This window comes from Lepidothrix coronata, unplaced genomic scaffold (assembly GCF_001604755.1).
Source record: "Lepidothrix coronata isolate B3197 unplaced genomic scaffold, Lepidothrix_coronata-1.0 Scaffold175, whole genome shotgun sequence".
In the NCBI taxonomy this organism is placed as follows: domain Eukaryota; kingdom Metazoa; phylum Chordata; class Aves; order Passeriformes; family Pipridae; genus Lepidothrix; species Lepidothrix coronata.
In genome coordinates this window covers 67,392-88,281 of record NW_016690355.1, presented here as the reverse complement: position 1 = coordinate 88,281, position 20,890 = coordinate 67,392, and the positions used below count along the sequence as shown (strand labels likewise).

At 39.9% G+C, this 20,890-nt stretch overlaps 1 protein-coding gene across 4 annotated transcripts in view; it reads right to left on the bottom strand.

The window, feature by feature from the left end:
- THSD7B (thrombospondin type 1 domain containing 7B) overlaps positions 1–20,890 on the bottom strand; it is a 316,304-nt gene that overhangs the window by 244,618 nt on the left and 50,796 nt on the right. For 3 of the 4 annotated variants that reach the window (XM_017830217.1, XM_017830220.1, XM_017830218.1), the window contains exons 2-3: positions 18,111–18,204; positions 15,931–16,104 (exon numbers count right to left, since the gene is read on the bottom strand). In XM_017830217.1, the coding sequence (XP_017685706.1) occupies positions 15,931–16,069 (139 nt within the window). In that variant the 5' untranslated portion in view covers positions 16,070–16,104; positions 18,111–18,204. Of the gene's footprint in view, positions 1–15,930; positions 16,105–18,110; positions 18,248–20,890 lie in introns of those variants that run through there. The other variant, XM_017830219.1, reaches the window with a different exon arrangement.

Below are 20,890 nucleotides of genomic sequence, written 5' to 3'. Positions count from 1 at the left end.
AAATTAGACAAAAAAAACCACCATACTTTATTTAGCTTCCGTTGTTCTCCTTCTCACCCAGAACTGTGAGCTGTAAATCTCTCCAGAACAGAGCCCATTAACGCACCCTCTACCAAGCGGTAACGCCACCGGTCCCAGTCAGCTGTCACCCACCACGCCTGCTCAGGCTGCTCAGACTGCTCATGGAGGAGGGGGAGAACACGGGACCCGGGCTTTTGGTTTCGCATCAGAAGAATGCAAGGCTGGAACATAACTATTATGTTTAGGAACATGGCACAGGAGCTACCCCACAGATATTTTATCTGTGATCCCGCCTGGTTTCCACCCGAACAGAAATCAGCCAGCCTGAAGAGACAGAACTCTGAGATGGGTCACAATAAACTGAACGGGAGAAAACGAAGCCCTGAAAATTAAGCCTTAGAAGTTCGTAAACTTCATCTACCACACTCAACTCTATCCTTTCTTACTCTCTCAAGTTTAATCTAAGCAGCTGTGATAGCTGGAGCAACTCTTTAAGCCTGCACCCGAATCCATGCAGCTTTTAAGAACATACATTTCTCTGGGTTTTTTAATATATGCAGAATACAGTACGTAGAGAATATATATGGTACTTGGGTTTGCAGAGAAACCAGAAAACAACATCAATATTTAATTTTCATGTCACAAAGCAGAATTCTCTTTCAGGAAGCTTTTCAGAAACTCGGCTCCGGCTCTTCGAGAGGAAGAGGCTGGCAGCACTGAAACCTGGAAAAGGAGTTTCAACTTCCAAAACTCTATTCTTATCCTCCTCATCACCTGCACAGGGAATCATTTCACTTGGTTTTGTTACAGAAGAAGCACTGCTACCCTCATTCCTGAATAGAATCACTAAAATACTGATTGGCCATAAGATTTTAAATTGAAAGAACAGTTTAAACAAGATAGACAGTGTACAACAGTTACCCAAAAGACTGGATTTTTTGGTTGTTTCCTATTTAATTGTTTTGTTTTCTCCTCTTACTGCACAAGAACCTCTCAGATCATGTATGTTTTCTTTCAGTGCTGTGCGCAGTGATTTCAGTTTTTGTTAGAGGATGCCAAACCTGGGGCTGAAGGTGCACTTGGCTGCAAGGACTGACTGTGAATGAACTTGGGCCAAGAGCATCCCAGGTGTACGGTACCAACGCTGTGAGGGCTTCACTGCTGTGCAGCAAATATGAAGCAACAGTTTGGGGCACGTTTGAGTGTTCCTGACTCTTCTAATGTCACCCAGCAACACAGACGATGCCACGAAATGCACAGTCCTCGAGGTTGGCAGAACAGATGGAGCCTTAACCTTTACTGGAGACTCTGGTTACACAGCTTCTGCATCTTAAATAATTTATAGGAACTGATCATATGGGAGCTTCAGCTGCGGAAACAGATGATGCTGAAACAAGATCTGATCCAATCTGTTCACTTGCCAGTGTTCAAAACCTGGGAAAGGTGAACAGGTCGCCCTGCAGCCCACGGCACTTGGAGGCATGGGATTTTCAGCCCCATACACTTGTTTATTACTGTTTATTGCATTTAACACAACCCAGCTTCAGTTTGTGGTGCACCACATTTGCTTCAGCTAAACAACTTTAACCCAACTTTGCTCTAAAACCAAGGAAGGATTCCCAAAGTTACAGTTCAGATGCTCGGCAGATGAAGAGGCAAGTTAAGCAATCATTGCATATGTTATCATACAAACATTTAAGTAAAAAATAGTAGTTTGTTCTTGAGGTAAAATATTTACAAATGGGTACAGTGGTTCTGCAGGACTTGAAAGGTAAGCAGGATCTCAATTTTAAATACACTGAGAAGAAACCTTAGGCTGAGAGCAGCCTTTGTGCTGACCCTCAGGATGGGCCATGCCGGCACAGGGACACTCAGGGCTGTGAACACCACTATCCACAGCACAGAGCAGAGCAACCACATAAATGTGCCCACTTGCACTTACACAGAGCAGCAGAGCAGGAAGCAGCATGCCTTTACAGACAGCTGGGGCAGCCTGAAAGCTCCCCTAAAACCATTCAGGAGAAGCATGTTAAAGCAAACCAGCCCAAGTTCAGCCTACTTTAATATTCCAGGCTAAAAACTGCTTTATGAAAGCTGATTCACGAACAGACCAAATATTGCTGTTCTGGGATGCACAACAAAGAGTGGGGCAGATGGTCAGGGGTGGCAGCAGCTTCACTCATCTGATTTAATCCATCACCACAACCCTGTCAGAGCCCCCAGTCACGTGTGCTTCACTTACTCACTCGTTCAGTTCACACAAGGCATCCAAAAAAAGCCCACTGAACAAGATGTACAGCTCATATTTACTATCCAACCCTGCCAGCATTCCTGGGTTTTTTTAAACAAGATCGGAGAAACAAATTTGCTCTTGGCTGCGAGAAGCTCTGCCAGGTTTTCCATCCTAAGTGTGTTTTAATCGGATCACTGCTTAAACTTTTCAGAAAACAGTGTTTAATGAAAACAAACAGATGTACAACTGCCGAATGTCACCGGGAGACTGTTAACATGTGTCATCACCAAGTTTTAACAGCAGAACTAAAAAAAAAAAAAAAAGAGAGATGGAGAGTTATGACAGGGAAATACGGTTGCTATAGAAGTCCATCTTTCCCAAACACAATATTCCCTAGAGAAGGAAGGAGGGGAGCTCCTACGCACAGCCCGAGTGGGCGTCTGTGTCAGAGCTGATGTGCACACTCACCCACCTCCCACACACGGGCTGGAGTCATCACCCCACTCCAACCCACCCACAGCACCCTCCTGCCTTCCCACTGCTCACCCTCACATCTGCTGCAGGGCAGGTCACTTCTCACACTGCTGATTCAACAGAAAATCCTTCTAAATACAGGGGGGGAAATACAATTTCCTTCAAAGGCTTCAAATGGACTCATCCAGCATCCTCATCCAACCCGAGCCACTGAGGACTGAGGATACGGATGGAAACCTCTGTCCAGGGGAGGATATGGCTCCCTTTGGCAGCAGTTCTACAAGTCCACGCTGAAACCTTTCGAATAAATACACCCAACTGAACAAGTTCCAAGTTATCAGCCAAGGCAGCTTCTCCGGAGGCTAATTCCACTTACAGCACTGCTTCAAAATACCCACATCCACATTATGACTCCTATTTCTAAGAATAAAGCTGAATAAAATGGTTTTTCCCCCTACTTCCCACAGGAAAGCAAAGTAAAGAGCCCGTCTAAACTTTCCTTCCTTCCTTAATGAAACTCTTATTGATTTTTCATCCTTGTGAATCATTGCCTTGGAGCAACTTCTTTTGGCCGCAGGTTCTCACATTTAATTTCTCTGTATGCTTCAGGGAAAGTTTATCATGAGAGTGCCCAGAAAGATACTAAAAGGGTTTTATGAGAATGCTATGAAATTTTACATATGGCATTTACCAGCCTAGTTTAACAAAAAAAAAAGAAAAAAAAAATAACCCATGACATTAACAATCAGCAGATTCCTGTGACATCCTGTGCCACCTCCATGCAGCTGTCAGTGCACAGAGGCAACAGAAGAACAGATTTATGTTGACAAAGACTAAAAATAATAAAAAACAACACAACAGACATTCATTCAGATGTATGGAGTGTTAACAGCTACCCAAAGATAAGCAGGCCAGAACACATATATGTGTCCATGGGATAGCAGGAACCACTGGCACTATCGTGGATATTCGGGCTGGACATGAAGAAACTGTTAGGATTTAATAAAGAAATAAATGAATGAAAAATCCATCAGCGATACATTAACAGATAGACAGCTTTGCCAATACCAAGGACATAAAAAGAAGCAAATCTCTGATAATTTATTCTTAAACTAAAATTTCCCAGCTGCTTCAACTGCTATTTAAATGAGAAAACAACTAAAATGCTACAGGCCTTACAGTTGTCATTCATGCAAAATATGCTAATTCTACAGGTTTAGGGAAGAAGCAAATTTATGGGCCGACAGGCAGCCTCCAGGACACAGTAATTCAAGGAAATATTGGCCAGGTTTGTATCTAAGAAAAGGAGATATCCTTTTGCTTAAAAGCTAATCTTTTGCATTGTGGTTAATATTGTCTAAATGGCACCGTCCACAAGTAAAGTACTGGCTAGAACCGGTTCCAAAAGACCTGAAAACAAGGATCTTTCACAAAGTATCTAGGCTTCTGGGGAAAAAAAAGATCAGGCCCTATAAAACTTAGAGAAAAGAAGTTGAATCACCTGTCACTTTGTAACTCAACCGCCGGTTATTCTTAAGAGGAGAAGCAGGAGGAAAGCTTGATGGAAATCATCTTTTTTCCCATCTTTTTTCCACTGTCTCTCGTCTGTCTTTTCATTAAAGTTCCAACACACTAGAATTGTCCTAATGGTGATAACACAATTGCCCTTAACTGCTTCCCAAATTACCTGACTGAGGAAGGAATTCAATAGTGTTTCCTAGGTGGTACCAATTAACACCCACCAGCAGTGATCTCTAACAACCCATGAGCTGAGAGCAAAGCAGAGCAGAGCAACCACTGCTGGTCACAGGACTGAGACTGAAGAACAGACTCTGTGAGATGGTCAGACTCACTGCAGGAATTGTGCCAAGGGAAGGCAGGTCCCTGAACTGCACAGGAACAAGCACCAGATGAAGCCAAATGAGATGACTTATGTAGGATAATTATTCCACCACAAAGAAAAGTGGCAACAAAGAACAAAGCACAAAGAACAAAAAGGAGATTTTATAGAGATAAATAGATTGAAAAAAATCAAGTGTTTGTTGCTCACAACAATTAGGTCTTCTACTCCAAGAATGTTTAAAAACTGCAAAAAGTTATCAGAATAAGGTTAGGGAAATTTTTTAACTCTCACTAAACCCAGTACCAAAGCACTGAGATTAAAAGAAAGAACATTTATAAAATCCTACATGAAGCAAACATGAAAAGGTTGCTCGGCTGCAAGATAACTGAGTAATGTAACCTTTCAAAGCAGCAACAAAAAGCGATTAGACCATCCCTTGGATTGAAAATGATTGATTATGCTGCTAGTATTGGAATTGAAGTTGACTGTAATGCTTTTCATGTAATTGCTTTATTGAATGCTGCATAGCTTTATTTGGCAATACACTCAGAACATTGCAAGTTTACCAGTTCTACAGTTCCTGATACACTGCAGACACACAGTTACAATATATTTATCCCAATGACATTGGATTAAATGGCACATACTAAGGTTACCTCCTGACCTTTCAGTTAAGGTCTATGGGGAATCTTCTGCCTGCAGAATCATCTAGTTGATTTGAGTACCAGCAGCTTTCCATCCTCTGCATCTGTTCGCTGGTTTATTCCATAAACTCTATCAAAAAAACTTAAATCTGATTTGGGGCCCTGTGTGCTGTAATAATTAAATCATTTTGAGGACTTTGAAAGCTGGCTCATCCATTAAAAAAAATATCAGTCAAGGACAAGTAGATCACAGTGAAGAAGACAAGTAAGTAAAACTTTCCCATTTTTGTATTGGAGTACATTAAAATATCTATGGGGTGTTGTTTGGTTTTAACCTTTGTTTTTATCCAAAAAAACCAGCCTTCAAAATTTAAATGTAACTGCATAGAATTACCTTTTCTCACCTGCTTTTCAATTTCTTTGATTTGCTATCCCCTGGTGTCACTCCCTGCTCTTTGAAGAGAGTCCTGGCAAAGGTCAGCAGTCAATTAACCATCAATAAATACCCAACATGAGAGTGACAATTTTGGGCTGCCTGAGCTCCCATTACTAAACCAAGCAACATGTTGGAAAGCTCATAACAAAAAGCATAAAGTACTTTAGAGTGTTCTGAAAATAAATATAATGTTACCTTTAAAGCAGTAAGTATGAAAAATATCAAAGAAGGTATGTAATACCAAGTTTTATCATCTATTGCACACATATATTGATTTAACCAAGACACGCTCACTTATCTACAAAGCAAAAAATTGGGTTTTAAGTACCGTACTTTGCAAGACCCTTAGGGCACAATAACATTACTGTCATCATTTACTCTGACTTCCCTGTCTCTCACTTGATCCATCTCCAGTCTCTTCGAAACAATGCAGCTCTGTTTCTATTTATGCCACCACACCAGCATCCTTGGCTAGATGGCAACACAATAATTATACACAGTTAACATAAAACACAGGCAAAAATTAATGCTTAAACATCCCCCCCCCAACATCTGAGCAACATATGTAACGCTCAGACACATGGATAACTTTCCCAATGCTGTGCATACAAGGATGTACTTGGGGTTTTGGGAAGGTGGTTTTGCACACTTTTTCAAGTTTGAAATTGTTTGGGGACAATCCTTAAAGTTTCATTTTGCAGAGGAGTGCAGAAGACAGAGGACTGATATTTCCTTAAGAGTAAAGTGAGATCAATAACAGTTAAAGTATGGATAAACCCTCATTACTGGATTCCTACAACTTCAAAACGAATCCACGTCGGCCGCCTGTTAAACACAGACACGACTTCAAATCTGCAGAATCACAAATTCTCACATTAACAATGTTTTAAATCAAGGTACAATTATACTGGGGTTATAAAATATTTAATGCCGGTTGAAAAATAAATGTACTGAATTAGTTCAACTGAAAATATTGAATTCTTAGATAAGTTACTCATTTCAGTGATCCACCGAACACATTTAACACACAGAGCTGTGAACAATCTACTGAAATTCATTTCCACTTCCTCTTGAACACAGCATTACTTTATTAATGCAACCAAGAATATTAAGGGAATGACAATAAAAACATGAGTGCTACCTTATGTGCACTATATTTAATAACAGAACTTCTGAAAAGTTCCCGGTGTTTTATCATTAAAGCTTCCTTTTAATCTTTGTCTGTAAAAACTCTAATTCCAGGCAGCTGCTTCAAAACTCTGCAGCTAATAGACGTTTATTTCTATGCATTTATTAAATGCATAGAAAATTAAAAGTTAGAAATACTTTTTTCTGTACTCAGTGTCTCTACTGTGAAGATCTTCAATAGCTAGAAGAAAAGTGCTTATTTCACAGAATCACAGAATAGTCTGAGTGGGAAGGGACCCACAAGGATCATCGTGTCCAACTCTTACATAAATGGCCTGGACAGGGATCAAACCCACAACCTTGGTGTTATCAGCACCACTCTCTAACCAGCAGAGCTGATTTTGTTTAAAAGCAGCTGGGTAATACAAATCAATTTAACTAATGGGTCAAAAGATGTTGAAGGTTTCACAATTATTGAAGTTAGTTTTCCCTTCAGCAGCTTCGAAGCCATGGAAGTTATGATTATAAATGTCATACTGTAGAGAATTAAAACATGCTTCACATATTTTTAAACTATTGATATTTGAAGGTCTTTGGATCTCAGGGGTGATAGAATAAAACCCCAGAAAACACCAATCAGTGAAAAATTTCAGATAAAACAATAAACACCAGATATCCCCTCACCCTGGGTTTAACCTCGTGGCTGGCACCCCCAGCCATATTCTATTGACCTATTCAAGAGGTCAATAAAATCCTGATAAAAACTTAGAGAAGTACCTCCCTTCCACATTTAATTTTTTAAGCACATTGAAAATATAATGCCTTGAATGTCAGAATTTTTCAGAGTCATCCAGCGTGAACTATTATTGCAAATGATGCGTAGGAAGACTTTGAAAGCTGCTGTTGACTAATCCAGGGAATATGAACCTCTCATTACCACTTAATTCTGTACAGGGTATAAACACAACTCTGAGTTTGTTCTCAGAGTTCTGTGCTGGCGGCATCAGCCCCTTCTCAACGCCTTCTGCTGAAAGTCTGACAGCACTGCTTTACAGAGCCACAAAGAGCCTTTAAAACAGATCCTGTGGAATACAACAAGGGGACGGGTGGGGGGGAATACACAAAAACCAGGTAGCAAATATATTGGCTTAGGGGAAATAAGGGAGGTGTACGGTCCTTTCCCCGGGATCCGCTGGGTACCAAGGCACACACTCAGCTCCGCCTCCGAGGCGCTGGGCTGGCTCCTCTTTGAACATATGCCCTTTCAAGTGAAATTAATCACTCTCTTTATCACTCCTGCAGCATCTGGAGCCATAATCATTACCCAACTGCTGAGAAAGAAATGAAACCACTAATCGCACGGGGAGCAGGGCTTAGCGTTCAGAGCAGGAAAGTTTTTATTAAGTTCTCATTTGAAAAGTGATTTTTCATGGCCAGCCTTCCAGGACACGCCACACAAAAGCTGGACCTACTTGAGCAACTGTCTACAACTCATCCCCCAGCAGACAGAACCACTATAGAAGTGCTGTAATGAAGTTTTAACACGCTTTTCCAAACTTAGCTCCATAATCCTCAATCACTATTACAAGCAAGTACGACATGGAGACACATTTAACCACAAACTTTAAAAGGTCTCTGGAAGAAGGAACTGCAGAAGTGGTGGTGGACACCAGTGTCATCAAGACTAAGGACCAGACAGTGCCTCTGGATTCACACACCCCACTCGTATTGATCTCAGCAGGAATTCCCCAGGCAAATTGAAGATCCTACATTCAAAACTACTATATTAAGTAGCAATTTCATCATATCTATCCACTAGCTGAAAGTGATTAAAAGAAACCATATCGACACTACAATCATCTGGATTACCATGAAATATCCCCTATCCCTTCTAACTTCTCGAATTCATTTTCCTGGCTTTTGACATTCATATTTTCTGAAACTAAGAAAGAATACAAAGAATAAGTTGAAGACAGCAGGACTATTCTCATAAATGACAGAGGGGGGAAAAATAAATCTAGGGAATAAGGGTATCAGAGGGCAGACAACCCAAACCTCACAAAGAGTCCCTAGAAAGAATCAGCAGCATTACTTGCATAGTGAGAACAACAATAGGCATCTTGGGGACTTCTAATACAATTTTGTGTATTTTCATCCATAATAATTGTGCTCTACACAAGAGTTGAATGAGAAGGTGATTATCCCCATATACTGAAATCATTCAACTAAGAGGCCAAGTAAAACTCTTACTCTAACTTAAGATATAATTATTAAGAAAAAAAACCCTGCAGGGTTCTGAACAGGGGCAGCAAAATAATTAAATCTAGTACTCTGCTAAAACAGGCTGAAAATGTGATCATCCATTTTTAATGCTCCACCTATACGTAACAACAGAAATCTTTCCAACAGCTGCATTCAATTAAAAAAATATTAACCCCAAGGAAAAACTACAAAAACATCCCCATCTGTTTTTCTTGCCACTCACTGTGCTTCTTTTGTATCTGAAATATGTACGACAATACAATCCAATGAAGTTGAATGAAAAGTACCACAATTCCAACAATAATAAGCTATCTTTTTATTTTTTAAAATGAACAATTTAAAAGAAACCACTTTTGCAGATTTTCCCCTGTGACCCCCCAGCTCTGTTCCCATAGTAACTACTGAGGAAAGAAAAGGATAAGAAGCCTAACATACTTTTCCCAATACCAACAAAACACAGAAAAAAAGCACCTTATTCTCAAAAACTATTATTCTCAGGAGGGGAAGAGGGACATTAAAAGATTAGTGTGAATCTCTTGTGTAATCTAGTTTAAACCACCACCTACCGAACATCTGATGCTGGTTAGACAAAGATGTTTGTTAAAGCGGGCGGCCTTTGTGTAAAAGAACTGTTGAAATAGTTTTGGAAGCCCAACAATAACAAAATTACCAGGAACATGCTGTAAAAGCTCCCATCTGAACACAGCAAGGCACCAGCCCACAGCCGTGCTGCGGCTCAGCGCTCCTCTCCACCGAGGAACTCGCATTCCAAGAACGTAAAGTGTAAATTTTGGAACTTAATTTCAGTGTTATTTCAGTTCCTCCTTTGCTTAACTTTTTAATTGGTCTCACTCTACGCCGGAGTGTGTTTTGCTAGGAAAATATAGAGAAGCCAGTGATCCTTTCTTTAAGCAGTGCCACCAAGAACCTTCCACCGGTGCCGACAGGTCCCTACAGGAAACCAGAGCTAATAAGGGAACAACTTGGAAACACCGAGTTTACAGACAAGGAAAAACAGCATCAGTTTAGGCACTTCTGCATCACTAATTACACTTCCCAAACTCCTCCAGGAATAATTTCAATGGCATTCTCTGTGCCACAGGGCAGGTCCCTCGGCCACGGCCCGTACACAGATCTTTGAGCCCGGTGGGATAAGGACAGGACCCTGTGGGTGTGCTATGGGCTGCTGTGGCATTTGTCCAACCCAACACAGACCTCGAGCACCTGGAGGAAAGACCAGGCTGGAAAACAATCTTCCAGCATAAGAAAGGTTCTCCAGGAGAGAGATGGAGCTCTTATGGTGTATGTCTGTCTGGTTCTCTGACAAACACACCAGTATCTACTGCCTGTAGACACAAGGTCTCCACCAACTTTGAAATGTCTCACCCAACCAAACATTAATTGTACAACCACTGCAAAGGGGTGTAAATTAAGGAAACGAGTGCATCTCTACAACTCCAAGACAAGTTGGATTCAGCTGTTGAGAAAACAAGACCACATGAGGACACCACATCAGAACTGGACTAATGCAGGTGAGGTGCAGCAGCAGAACATTATGTAACAGAATTTAGAGGTCTACGGAACAGGAAGGAGAAAATGTGGATAGGAAAAGGTAAGGAAAATGAAGAGACAAAACCAAATGTTTATTCATCTGAAACAGTTGCACTTCTGTCTGAAGAAACATGAAATTAGCTTTGAGGTCACCCTTAAAGCTTCTCAAATATCAGTGACTTATATCAACCAGCATATTAAGTTTTGCTGCTAATGAAATTTTGCAAAAAACTTTCTCTGAATATTCGGATATTATTGGGTTTTTTTAAAGTTTCATAAAAATAAAAGCGTAATTTATATTTTCCCATAAAATATTCTTTATAAATAATTATTTTAGACAAATTTAAAACTAAAGTACTACTTTTTTATTTAAATCACTTTTTAAATAATGAAACTACACCAACACATTAAAAACAACTAATCTGCTTCAAATGAAACTGCTCATTACAAAATATTTTTTAAAAATGATTCAGAGATATTTTAAGCCAGACACTTCTAATTACAATTGTAAAATATCAGTAGATGAAACCTTCACTGAGATTTGATATAATTCTGAGGAGCGATGCTAAGGAAAGATTTCATTCAAAGAGAATATGTTTACTCATAGAGGTCCAGAGGCTTGGTATCCTCGATGAGTAAATAGCAATGACCAAAAGAAGTGTTACTTAAATAAAAGAGTAGTCTGGCTCAAGAACAGAGGTATAAACTGGTCATTACTAAAGTTCAAGGTAAAAATAAGAAGGCTTATCATTTTAGAACAACTTTTCATCGTTAGAAGTTTGGAATCGTGAGTGAGAAATACCATAAACCTCCCAGATGCCACACAAAGATCGCTAAAAAGCCACCGGTGCCTCATTCACGACGTGTTGTCCTATCAAATAGAAAAATCACTTAATCTAGGACAGATCATCACTCTTCACTTTGTTGAGCTTCTCGAAAAACTTCACCTGTTGCAGAGCTATTTTTGAATCTTCCTTCAGCAGGTTTGAGCTCTGCTGTCCTTTGAAGACCTGGACTCCTTTTAACATTTAGTGTACGCAGGTAAAAACCTGTCTTTTAATACGTAAAGTCAAAGGCACTTCCAAACCAGCACTTGACCTTCCTGAAACTACGATCTTGAGAAAGGGCACTTTATGGCAGCATTATCTGAGAACAGAGAACAAAAGACCCTTTTTTGTCGTAGCCGCAGCTGCCTCGCCCACCCTCACGGGCAGTTCAAAGGTTCCTCCACGTTAGAAGTGGTTCTCTGAAAAGTTCATTTCGTACCTTTTCCATTATGGATTGTTTCTGAAGAAAGGCTAATGATCAAAACCCATTTGCTCACCCTATTTTAAGGACAACTTTCAAATACGGGTAGTGACTCCGAACTGAAGTTTTCCTGTGTTCACCTGGGGCAAGAGCACTTACGGCTCACACACCTGGCTCCCCAAAGCCCACGAACTCCACGGGTTTAATGGTTTTCTTCCTCAGGTAAAAATCTCTCTACTGTGATCAGAATCATTACAAACCCATTTCCCAGTCTGATACCTCACTTTCAGTGCTCTTCCACTCATATCAGGGAGCACGTCCCTGCTGGGCTAAATCACCATCCTGACTCATTTTTGGTAGAGAATTACAGATGGAGAACTCCCTAGGACACAACATCTTCTAACAATCCCCTTTTTCCCTTCCATAATAGATAGAGTATTATTTCCATGTTAGTATTTTTACCATGATTAAAGAACTGTTTTCCTGAAAATCAGAACAATTTCACCCTACAAGAAACATTTTTATAATATTCCGCTTATTAAAAAATAAAGCCGCGTCATTGCTTTAGCTCTGAGAGCCATCTTTGTGGGGAATACCCCTTATCCTTTTCAATCTCTCAGTGTTTTGGGGGAAACAGCACATGCACAGTTACTGAAGTACAGTTTATGAAGGAGGTGAAGACACCAGCAGTGATGGGGAGATGGCAACAAACCCATGAGCAACAGTAAGTGGCTCTGGGAAGAGACACCTCAGCATTTTGCAATCCTAATTATCAGCCCCTCTCCAGTAAAGCACACAAAATATTTCCTGTGTTGCACATATTTTGCACTTTATTTTGACTTTGGAACTAAATCTCAGAGCTTCGTCAAAAACTAAACCAACTGGAACTATGCTGTGGATTCATGTGTGTGTCAACATTCCACACACAGTTTTAAAAGCCTGAATTGCCATCACTAAAACACAGAAATATTGGCATTGCAGAGATTCCAGGAGCTTTTAGGACCACTCAAGGGTTGAAGAAAATCAACACGGGGAAATATGCAAATTGCTAAATGGAAATTGCATTAAACACTATTAATTTACGAGAATTTAGATCCAATCAAATTTAGCAAGAGTGAGAAAATTGTTCAGCTCTTTGAGGTTGCTGAGTAATTTAATTGATATAATTATTGCTTTCGTGTTTAGTGGTCACTAAATGAGTATCTGACAAGAAACATCTTGAAACCAAAAGATACAGTGTACAGATATTTGGACATCAATATGTAACTTCTAAATGCCAGAAGCTCAAAATAAAGGGTTTTAAACCAGGCCACAAGTAAGGAACACACAAGTGACAGGGAAGAGCATGTGTAATTTACCTCACACTGACAAGTTCTTACATTTTAGAATTACAGAGCCTGGTTTTTTTGTAGATGCAGTGATTTCAATACTGTTGCTTTCACCTACACCAAGACCATCGAGCCCAGCTTGAAAATGTGCAAATCTTCATTAGATAAAATCAAGGACTTAATTGAAAAAAGTCTGTGTTATAAACTGCAGTGCTGATATGATTCTTTCTTTTTTTTTTTCTTTTCTGTTTTGTTTTTTTTAAGCCCCATCTATATTAAGGATGCCTCCCTGGACTTCCATGTGCTAGGAAAATTCATTTTAGTACATATAAATTCATTTTCATAAAGTCAGAGCTTTCAGTAGCATAATCTTATTTAATTATAAAGCATGACATTTCAATAAGGAGTTGGATTTCTCCCCAGCAGGTAAGTAACTCGCCATGCTTTCAGCAGTCAATTCAAGATTTAAAAACAGAACAGATCATCCACTTTCCCATTAAGGATTGCTCATTTCTCATCAGGTTGTTTCATTTTAGAAAAAAAAAAAAAAAAAAGGACAACAGCTGCAGGTCTTTCTATCAGAATGGATCTGCTCGGTTCTGACATTAAAATTTTTTAGGTTCTCTGTGTTGTGCTTTTATTTAGTTTTTCTTATGTTGCATTGGAGACAAAAATCCTCAAACTATGGGATGATTTTTTTATAATTATTATTATTATTATACAAACCACAGACCTCACTATGCCAAAGTCTCCACAATCTACATCCCGAAGTTATTTTGTTATTAATATCCTGCCACAACAGGTTATGTTAACCCTTCAACCCCTTCAGATCCACCTGTTCCACTCAACTTACCATCCCCCTCTTCTCAAAATTTTTAGAACTTTCTTCCCTGTAATCTTTTAGAAAATTTAGAAATGCTGATGCTTCACTACTACTGCAGAGAAAAAAGGGGCTTCTCAAATACTGTTTCTTAGCAAAACCAAGTGGTTTGGGTGAACATACTATTCGTTTCAACCTAGAACTAAACATTTGGGCTTTAGATGTAACTTTTATCATATTTTCAACAAAATACTCCAGTGAAAAAAGAAAAACATAGAAATGTTTACAAATACTGGAGAAAAAAATTCTTTCTTTTTTTTTTTTCCCAACAGGACAATGAATTTGGCTGAAGCTCACAAGTGATTTTCATTTGGAAAACATTTCACTCAAAGTTGTTTTCTACCTCTTGTCACTACATAAGCAGAGAAAGGACATCAAAACACGCTTAGGATTTGTGGTTTTCAAAGTGACTCTTGAGGGCTCAGATATTTTTAATTCACTGTGGGAGTCACAGGAGCTGACAATTTTCTTCTGCATCTGGAAGACAGACTTACAACAAGCTCATCATGGGGCTTTCAGTGCATGGTGCCCACGTCCACACACACCTGGGCACCACCTTCTCTTAGGTCTAAACAAATCTGCCTCAGATGCCTTTGAAGCATCAATAACTCCTTATTGTCAGCTGGAATCATCAAGTCAAATTTAATTCTTATGACTTCAAATGTACAGCCCTAAAGACTGATGGCACAACGCCCCTCAGAACTGAAGACAGACAGCAACGAAGGCTCTAATTTGTCTTTAAGAAAACAACTCTACCTTTCAAAGCTTGTTCAAAAATCAGGTAAATAACAGTGAATTGGGGAAAGACAGTTGGTGTTTATTTCCTCTTCATTTCATATGCTAGACAGTGCAAAAAAAAGAGTCTTTGGAAATATAGTGTCATATTGCACTTTCCCAGCACTCAGCCTCCCATCCCAGCAGCCAGGCAAGAAGCTGGTGTTGATCCCACCAGAAGGCCAGGAGCCCTCCTGGAATAATTGCTTCATTATTCAGTTCATTCAGTCTATTACCTTCCACAGAACTATAATTAAAAATCAAATAACCAAAATACCAAAGAACCTCCCCCCCCAAAAAAAAGGAAAGAAATTATTTTTCCATCAAATTTAATCGCTCTCCCGCTCAGTCACAGAAGGCCAAACCTCAAAGGGATCCTGGGCACTGAAACCTCTGGTTCAGTTGGGTATTTTTGATTAAGTACTTTAAGTAAACATTTCCCAATTCGACAATTTTTCCATCTCACTGAGTATTCTCTGTTGTTGTGTGTTGTGCTACAAAATAAGCATCCAATGCATCACGTTTGGGTTTGTGCAGCTGTATCACACCATCTCCTACCCACTACCTCCCTGTCACTGAGTCTATCAATGTGTCTTCACGTGTTTCCAAGCCTTGTGCACACCTGGTTTTGCTTATTCAAACCCTGCATGTATCCAACCTGACCGAGGTACAGAAATAATTCACTAAATGTACCAAGGAAATTACAAACAGGTCAACCAGGGCATGGACTTCTGGCTCAGTACATCCTGAAAGTATGCCCTTTGCATTCGAAAATGAAAAGAAAATTATTAAATATTTTGAAGGAAGCAACATTAGGATGATGATATAGGATCCAGTAAATATTTTACTTTTGGATTAAAAGTATTAAGGAGTCCAGAATTATACTCTGGAGTCACTCTGGTGCTTAACTGCAACATGCATGAAGATCACTAACCTACAACAGAGATTGAACTCCTCTATTTGTCAGTTACAATAAATATCAGAACATAAAAAATTATCAGGCCTTTTTAATTTATTATTGAGCTAAAACAGAATGAAAAACAGGCAATCACTCAATCCTGAAACACAAGAATTATCTAGTAGATGAGAGAATATATCTTTATCCTACCTGTTTTCCAGACAAATTGATGACCTCTCCTGGCTTCCAGATCAGCTGTTTGTAACATCAAGAAAACAAACAAAAGGAAGGGCTTCCCCAGGCTCTGCCATGCCCAATGAGGAGAAACCCAGTTCTGTTGTAGAAGCATAATTCAGATAATTCAGTCTCTTGTCTTCTTTGGTCCTAGAATTAATAAAAAAAAAAGAGAAAGCTTGCTAAAATATTTAAAACACCAAAGCAACAGGCTCAGCCTAAGGGTAACCTGGTGGCCACTGTGCATTTCAGAGTCCCTGTGTGTCAGGTTTGATGAGGACAAGTCTGGTACAGGTGCTTCGCTTGGAGAGAGAGAGAGAGGAAAAAAAGAAGGGGGGGAAGAGAGAGGAAGAGCCAGCTCCCAGAAGACCTGCAGACCCATCCTACAGAGCCACTGTAAATGCTTTTAGCAGGTTCTTAAGAAGAAATCTACCAGTGCAAATAAATGGCAAGGGATCCAGGAGCAGCATGTGGTATGTTCCTTTTCTCTGTTAAACTTTAGCATGAATATTACCATGATATAGGCAGCATAAACCAAAGTGAGAATGGATTCCAGGTGCAAAATTCAGCTCCCAATACAGACCCCATGGCCTACATTTCAGACCCCTGACAACCAAAATGACAGACCTGGAATTGTTTTAGCTCTGTGTAAACATGGGATAGAGCAACATCAGAAAGGCAGCAGGGAAAGCAGGGAAGCGGGGGTTGCTTTTTAGCAGATGATGAACCACCTTGAAAGGGAAAACTAGACACTATGTAGGCATTTCTAAGGAATTTGGGACTCTCATTCAAGTCCCTGATCTTTGAGCTCCAGATCAGGAACCAGTTACTCCAGAGAGGTCTCTCTGACTAATGGATTTTAATTAAGCTCTCCAACACTTCAGAGGAATACCAGAGGCACGTTGTGAATGAGACAGGAATGGATCAAGTTCTGCTGCTGCAGCGGTTTTACACCACACAATTCATTAAAATAATCACTGTGTGGTGCTGGAAGCAAGGAGGAATGTCTCTCTTGGTCTCCCACACAAAGCAGGAGACCAACTTCTAAATGCCTGCTTCAGCAAACATCCACATTGTTTATACACCACAGAAAAGCTCCAAATGAGAGACTAAAAAGGCATACAACAAAATAAAATCTTAACAATTCTAGTTCAGTCTGGTAACTCAAATCCCTGTTTCTCTCATCCCAGAAGATGACCAAACCAGACACTTATTTAGACAGATTTTACGTGAATTTCAAGATATTTTCGACTCGTCCACATTCAGGAAGGAACAATTTGGAAGTCTCAAAAAATGTTCATGGTACTTCCCCATGAAAAAGTTTTTGATGTAAATTTACATATTCATTTTTCTGATGTAATAGCTTTTGTATTTATACTATGCTTAAATTCTCAACATAGTTCTATTTATTAGTGATTAACCTTACTGTTATAGGTAAAAATGTCACATCCGTGCTTGTGTAAGGATAGAGATAACACCTGCCTTCAAGATTTGCCTTCATTGGCATAATCTTGGTAATTTTCATTAAAATAATTATTAGTTTTTACAAGTTTAGTCTAGAAAATTCCATTACATTCCTAACCTTATGAAAAGCAACATTGTCATAGTACATAATACACAGCATCGTTCTTGATAAGAAACTGAAGATAAATCTGAAAATTGTACATACTGAATATACAGTAAAGCTTTTAATTTCAAGCTGTATTCAGATTACTTTGAAACAGTTTCTATCATGATAAATTCATGCAATTGTGTTTAATCAGATATTGACTAACTGCAGTGGCAGATACAATGTAGGATCTGTTATCTGGTTTAGCTCATTCTTGTGTTCCAGATGAAGAGCATCTCATGTAAGACCTGAAAACCCACCAAGCTGTCCAAATGCAGTAATGTGGGCAAGAGACCAAACTTATGCTTTTCTCATGTCTTCTGGGTTAATTTTATTCAGAAATCACATTTAATTCCCAATGCAACCCACCGAGTCCCAACACCCAGGCAATGTAACACAGACCACAAGTGGCCTCATAAGAAGCACAAGAAATCTTGAGCATCCTTCAGAAATCCAGCGCAGCAGGGAAGTCCTGGGATGGGGGGAAGAAAGGCCCTCAGACACCCACCAATTAAGGGGTTTTTTGCCCATCTAGACAGCTGCTCACCTCACACAGAAGAGCTGAGGAGGAGCAACTCCCCCAGTGCCTTCAGCATCGCAGTCACCATCTATGACGGTCGGAAAACAGAGTCACCGACTTCCTGCCGAAGGAAAGAGAAGGAATCAGTGACACTGGCTCCAACACTGTGCACACACAGAAACACAAAACGAGGAGAGAAATTATTCAGCTGCTCAGATTTAAGTTGTGGAGGGGAGCCAGCTCCGCCCTGCCCAGCCCTGCACAGACAACACTCATCTGACTTGCAGGGCGGCTCCCCAGGTCCAAAAAATGCCACTGAAACAACACAACTTAAACAGGCAGGGGTATGGAACGAGTAAATCCAAGGTAACTCAGATAAGAGCTGATAAAGATGCTGAGATTTTTAATGAAGCACCAGTAGTGCTCATCAGCTGCCTTCTTAATGCACCGCCTTCATCTCAGCATTCAAAGGGTCAGCGAACAGCAGCACATCCCTGGGAGGAGCTGCCTCCTGCCCAAAACAAGGGGTTTCACATATGTTCGTTCTTTGGGCAGGACTACAAAGATAACTGGCTGCTGCTCCCCACGGAGCAAGAGCAGAGATTACATTAAGTCAGGAAAACCAGAAATAAATTAGACACCATGACACTGATCGTAATCTCCCCCACCCCAGCAGAGCTCAACACAGTCCACTGATTTACACCCCAGCAAAGCACAATAAAAATTTGTCTGTATATCTGGGTTTGTGTAGCACAATTTGGAACAGTAGCTGTTCTGTCCTGATACGATAAAAAATTATTGCACAGGCAACATATGCTATCTACAGAAACATGAATAAATTACATTATGAAGGCCACCAACACTCCACATCAAATTTAGTTACACTGTATCTCAGCTCCCAAATGTGTCAGCATGGCTAGCTGTAAACTGGCAAATACAAAGGAAAATGGAGAAAAAATATTTAAATTTACATTTTAGGAATTGACTTCACCGAGACTGCTGATGATTAAATTCATGCAATTGCTTAAATACCACAGAATCACAGAATGGTTTGAGTTGGAAGGGATCCTAATGAACATCTCATTCCAACACCCCTGCCATGGGCAGGGACACCTTCCACTAGACCAGGTTGTCCCGTCCAACCTGGCCTTGAACACTTCCAGGGATGGGGCAGCCACAGCTTCTCTGGGTAACCTGTGCCAGGGCCTCCCCACCCCCACAGGGAAGAATTATTTACTAAATGTGTTCAAGATTTTTGGTTTAGTCTTAAAAAATCTCTCTCTTTTCCAAAACTGATTATCTGGATTTATTCAATATCCTTTATAATACAGGCTTGGCCAGTTAATAGTCTGCTCTAGTGTATTTTCATGAAATTAAAAAATGAGGTGTTTTTCTTGATATTTGAAAGATTAGTCACAAGACTCCTTGTCATTTTGTTTGGTTTGTATGGAACCTTGTTCAGAAAAACACAGTTAACACATATCAGCTGTAATGGCTGGGAATATACATGCAGTTGTGATAAAGTTATGTGCAAGTTTTCTAATGATCATAAAAATGCATTTACATTTTCTAATCCACTGCTAATTCTATTAATGACAGGATTGAATAAAACTATAGTTTTGAAAAGCAGACATTTTAGAAACCTCTATTTCTGCTGAAAACATGGCATTCTGGTGTCAAAATGTTATAAATAAATAAATATGCCTATAGCTGACACATATCTTATTTGTGAAGTGTTCAAAATTTAATTTCATTTTCAACGTCAATGGAATATCCACCAACCAAATCCCAGTATAATCCCTGTTTAGTCAGGGAAGGGAAAAACCCTCTGGGAAACTTTTCCCATTTTCCAGCCACTGCTGAGCATTCAGAGAAAAGTATTCCCAAGGGAAGGCACTGTGCTAGTCCAGGACACATTAGAGTCCTCAAAAGCACCCAACACTGAAAGATGGAAGGCTGATGGTCCAATTTGGACTCTTCACTCACAGCTACTGCACTGGTAGAGAAGGGGTAAGGTGCTCTTTCTCCAAGTTTCCACAGGACAAGAGGTTTCTCCAGTCCTCCATCATTTCTGTGGCTTAGGAAAGTCCAGCCTGGCTCTGCTCCAACACGGATTTACAAAGTATCTAACACTGAATTTAGAAAAAGATCAACTTAAACTGATTCAAAGCTGAGACATGATTTCAGCCTTGTCATACATCAGTTCAGTTCCCCCTGACTTCACTGGGAGTTGTGACCTTCCCTGTCACGGGCAAATCTGACCTACTTTCTGGTGTGAGATGGGAATGCTGACAGGGACACCTGGGCAGCACTCTCCATTTAAAATACACGATGCAATTAGAATAGTCCCAAACACCTTAAATAGCAACCAAAAAAAAAAAAAAAAAAAAAGGCAGCAATTGCAGATCACACACGTGGCTATAAATCATTTGGCAGGTGTCTAGCACAAAGATAAGCATCATTAATCAGGAATAAATTTTCTTAATGCAAATGTAAGCAGTAACCATGCAACTGTTTGCCTACTACACACAGCACAAACACATTGCATGTGATATTCCAAGATAATCTGGATGTTTATATCATACTCTTTATCCTCTGAGACCACTAAAACCTGCCTTGCCTTCTCAGAAAGCTGTTATCCAAAAAGCTAATTCTATTCTGTCCTAAAGCAGCAGAATGCCTGGCCTGTAGCAGCAAAGGCTGATCATAACAGACAAGAACTGCTGACCATCCCTGGGGGAAAGACTTCCAAAAAACCACTAATGCTACTGCTACAGGCATTGAGTTTAACAAAATTAAAGTGTTTG